This window comes from Tigriopus californicus, chromosome 12 (genome assembly GCF_007210705.1).
Source record: "Tigriopus californicus strain San Diego chromosome 12, Tcal_SD_v2.1, whole genome shotgun sequence".
Lineage (NCBI taxonomy): Eukaryota > Metazoa > Arthropoda > Copepoda > Harpacticoida > Harpacticidae > Tigriopus > Tigriopus californicus.
In genome coordinates, this window is record NC_081451.1 from 17,388,742 (window position 1) to 17,393,759 (window position 5,018).

The following is a 5,018-nucleotide window of genomic DNA, read 5'->3' on the forward strand; positions in this document are numbered from 1 at the left end:
GCGACAAAATGGCACTGACTATATTTCTGGACCTTCAAAAAGCTTTTGATTGCGTTGACCATGGTATATTGATAAAAAAACTGGAGTATTACGGATTGCGCGGTAGGTCCATAGTTTGGTTCCAAAAATACCTTTCTGAGAGGTACCAGTATGTCGAGGTAAATAATGTTAGGTACTTGAAACTGAAAGTCAAATGTAGGGTTCCCCAAGGCAGCATCCTTGGACCTCTCTTATTTCTGATCTATATAAACGACATGCCTCAGCATAGCAATTTGAAATGCATTATGTTTGCTGACAATACGACGCTTCAATGTTTTGAAAGCCAACCTGATAAACTAGAGGAGAAAACAAATGTTCAACTGGAACGTATCTTCCAATAGTAAGAAACAAATAAGTTAACTTTAAATATAGATAAATCTAAATTCATGGCTATCAAGCACAAAAATTGTAATTTTAAGTTCAAAATTAATATAAATGGATGTAGGTTAGAGGAGGTGGGTTCTACCACTTCCAATGAAAAATCCATACAACTTCTGGGAATGCAACTCGATAGCAAACTCAACTGGCACTGTCACATTGAGAGTGTAGCAAACAAACTTCGAAAAAATATTTTCAGTCTGAACAGAATTCTCAAGTCAGTGCCGAAAACTGTAAAGAAACAAATTTATAATGGACTTATCCAAAGTGTTTTGGAGTACGGTATTGAATTTTATGGCGAAAGTACGAAACTGAAGATCCTGTCCATACTCCAGAAAAGAGCTATACGCTAGATAAATAATGCAAGGTGGTTTTCTCACACTGAATTTTTGTTTCATGAGTCCAAGCTCTTAAAATTGCAAGATTTGAGCACGCTTAAAATCGTTCAAGTGATGAGGCAGTCGTGTTTGCAAGAACTCCCACCATGTATCAATATTTTCAAATGGAAAAATAATCCTCGGCTTGGCGGTTGGAGAACAATTACTCCACTTGCCAAGTCGGGACTTTTATAAAGACTACCGAACTTTGCTTTTCCCAACAAGCGGAATAATTTCAACCCGCCAGACATCAATCTAACCAGAATTAAATTCACCCAAACAATTACGTAGAGATTATCTCTTACAGAAGTACTCTATTGCTCCTTGCAAACTCAATAATTGCTATGTATGCCATCAAAAATCCTAAGAAATGATTTTTATTTTTCTCTTTTATTACGATTATCAGCCGCCCAATCTCATCAAAACACTCCATGCACCAAATAAAATTCTAAAGTTATTAATTTTCCTCCCATTCCTGAAGTCGTTTCGCATCTTATAATAAACATAACAAATTAACACTGAAAATATTTGCTTTGCTCTGATTTTCATGTTTTTCCTTCTATATCTTTTTTCTTGGTCCCTTGGTCTCTGTCTATCTATCTATCTATCTAAGTTATTGACCCCTAGATTCCTTTTAGCCTGTGGCTGGTTTGGCTTGGTCTTGTTATATTGAAAGTAAGAAAGGTGGGGCTTCATGAAAACTGTCAGGGTGTACGTCAAAGCCATCCACCAAACGTAATGCCACGTTTTTGTAATCACGCAACTAAATATTTCGGATTGACCAGGACTCGACGGTATAGAAGATTCGCCTATATTTTGCCAAACCCTCCAGAAGATGCCTCAAAAATGCATTTTAGACAATAATTCAACGCAAGGAGATGACGCCACCAAAGAGTCCATGACTCAGTGTACTTCTTAGCCAACTCTTTTGAGTCATTTTGCTTTTATTATAGAGTGGAATGTGTTGCGGTTATGGAATGGATGGACAAGGGGTCAAAGGCTATGATTGCGTCATGATCCCTGGAGCCGAGAAGATGACCGATCCGCGTGATATCTTGCAAGCAAATTCATTCTGCGGCAGGAGCAAAGGATTGGTCACCATGGAGGGCACCGTACCAGCCACTGTTTGCTGTAAGTTTTTGCCTAACACGGTGGTACCCTCTATATTGATTAAGAGTTTATGTAAATGCCAGGACATCTACTAACGATTTTCGTTGTTGTGAAACCAGAACGAACAACTTTTCTATAATATCGTCTTTGAGTATACCTCAGATTGGTTTATTAATCTACTTAATACCTATTAGAAGATGGGATTTCTTTAAACGTAACTATTAGGTCTTGAAAGTAATCTTGGTTGAGTGTTCAATTGAAATTTTATCAAAATGCATCAAGCAGACGCATGGATGTTACTCTTCCAAAGGATGCATTGGCATTAAATTAACTGCAAAGCGCTCTGAAAACTCCTTAAAGCAATTGCCAAAAAGTGAGTATACTTTTTCTATGCCTAAAAAAAAAAATTTCTCTTTTCTGAATGTATCACTTACAACTAACTTCATTTAAATATTTCACTATTGTGGTGCCATAATTGACAATCACATGTTCAATTTATCTTCATCTGGAATTTAGAATAAAGAATCTTAGCATTGAATATCTTCGCTACTTTTGAATATGTGCCTTTACAAAAGTGATGCCTTGTGTTTCTTTGAGTTAGAAAAATGGATTTAGGTAGATGTTATGGCATTTGAGCAAAACCTGAACCAGGAATAATAACCACCGTGCTAATTTCTCATCAGTGCTGAAAAGCTCAATGAAAAAAATCCATGCTCAGTGAAATAGATTGGCAACAATAGATTAGAAGTTGGCAATGCTGAATTTAACAACAATAAAAATACCTTTTGTTGATGTTGTAAGAAATGGGTTTCGAGGCAGCCCTGGTTCCGAATTGGCGGATCTGGCTAGCCCTTGAATGTAGGGTTGATCAGGAATTATAGTCAAAAACTTGCCCAAGTCTGACTTTTATCCTATTACGGGATTAACACCCTACATACTCCCTACATGTTAATTGAAGTGGCCTCGTGGAAAATTTAGATATGGAGCCATTCCCAAATTTACAAGTGCTTAAAGTACGAGAAAATAACTCGCATTAACACCAATTGCCTATTTCAATGAGAGGAAGTTCAATTGACAAGTGTTTTTTGAAAAAGAAATCAGACATGTATTAAAATAATTTTCAAAGTGCAAAAAAATCAGTGGAGCATTTTAAAAAAAGTTGAAAAAGTTAAAAAAAAACGCATGAAAGCAGGAACACATATCCTCAAGTAACTCAATAGTGGTTGACTAGATCATACGCTAATTGAAAAATTGAACTGAAAGTGGTGCTGTTGGTTAACGCGAGACCGTGCCATGCGAAGTATCAAGGGGTTGATATAGTGCTGGGGGCGAATCATGGAAAGGTGGACTCGTGCAAGCCCTTTGATTTTTTGACTTTTTGCCGGACTCGCGTCTTTTACTAAACCCAGGCCAAGTAAAAAAACTCGTCTTACGAAATTGTCAGAAAAAAAAGTATATTTTTGACAAGTTAACACTCAAGTAAAGTTGTGTAGAATTCATATATGTTATCTGTCTCTATATATGAAATTGATGCACGGTATTGCTCGGGCTTGGTAACCTCAGCTGAAGAGAATAGACACAAGGAGTTTTGGTTCACGAAAGACTCGTCTATTCCACTATTTTCCGCTTAACCGCTCCTTCTGTATCTTTCAACCTCACAAGTTGTTAATTAGGGGTTTTAGACTTGAAACATGGCATGATGTGCTGAGATATATTCATCAAAACTTAATAACTCATTTTAACCACTCGGAGGCTGTAAAGAAGTGCATCATTCGTCTTTGGCTTCGTGGATGAAAGAAATGTCAAAATAACAACAAAGCAAACTAACAAACTCTCCAAAGCTTTGAAAAAGTGTCCCCCAATTTTCTCCATTATTTATAATACCCTGTCATAGGCGTTCAATTGAGATCAAAACTAAACATTGCTCTCTGAGGCTATAATAGAGTCAACTCATTGAAAGAGAAATGCATTTGATTGATTGGAATTGGAATTACTCATTTCCCCCCACTCCTGTCGCTGTCCAGTGGTGAAGTCGTCCTTGAGCAGGCCAACAAAAACCAACACCGCCATCTAGCCATTTCGTTCAAATTGCTGAACCTGAACCTGAACCTGGTCTTCCTATACCACACTTTTGCTATTCTTTAGCTGTCACATAAAATCAGAAACTAGCAAATTGATGGGCAATGTAAAAGGGGAAAAGGAGTGCGAAAGATTGGGCTCATTTGTTAATTTTACCGTTTTCTTTCTTTCAGCCTCTCAACAACCCTTTAACATACGATTTGTCAGCGACGCCTTTGAGATGGAAGCAGAGACTCCAATTCCTGGAAAAGGCTTTCGCCTCACATACATCCAAACCACTTGTTAACTATTGCTTGTCTTTAAATATGACCTTTCATGGTGATAATATAACAAAGCAAAATAAGAATTGCTCGTTTTTGGCTTAATTTCCATACCAGTGTTGGATATGTAATTTCAAGACCTCCACCACAGGTTTGTTTGTCTATTTGTTTATTTTGTGGCACCCATAACCAGGGACGGGCAAATTGTATAAAAGTAATTTCTTTCACTGAAGACCACTATTTTACATATTTGCATATCAAAATATTAAGATACAAATATGGATTGATTTCCGGGCTCGCTGATATTCCCTCGTCCGAACATGGTGGGCGGGATGTTATGTCCACCCTGGATTTGAAGCGGGAATGAGTAGCTGATGCTTTCCGCTTACGTGAAAGAATCCCTGAATATTGAGTGAGCCACTAATACTTGATGTACGGCCTTGCGGAAACAAATCATTGGTAAGGCCCATATTTATTGTTCCGTTCCCCCCTTTTGATTCCTGTTAACATATTACGCATTCGTTGTTCCCAGAAACTCGCAATATGATAAAGCCAACGTCTCATTAACGTTGAATCGAGCAAACATTAACATTGACATCAAAATTGGTAATAATAGCAAGTAGTTACGCATGGTTCTCTTCTGAATGTTTTGCAAGAATGTCAGTCAAATTTGATAAAAAAATTATATGGAAAAATTTTCCATGTCTTCAACTTCAGTTCTAAGACTTAATCTCTGAAAAGGTTGCTTGAAAGTAACTTTAAGCTGTGAAGATAG

The 5,018-nt window shown here is 37.3% G+C and overlaps 1 protein-coding gene across 1 annotated transcript in view; it reads left to right on the top strand.

Annotated features, from left to right (window-relative positions):
* The window catches only part of LOC131891786 (uncharacterized), a 9,623-nt gene extending 5,311 nt beyond the window's left edge, over positions 1 to 4,312 (top strand). The window contains exons 11-12 of the mRNA XM_059241448.1: positions 1,748 to 1,925; positions 4,157 to 4,312. Of these exons, the coding sequence (XP_059097431.1) occupies positions 1,748 to 1,925; positions 4,157 to 4,269 (291 nt within the window). The 3' untranslated portion in view covers positions 4,270 to 4,312. The remainder of the gene's footprint in view (positions 1 to 1,747; positions 1,926 to 4,156) is intronic.
* The last annotated feature ends 706 nt before the right edge of the window (positions 4,313 to 5,018 follow it).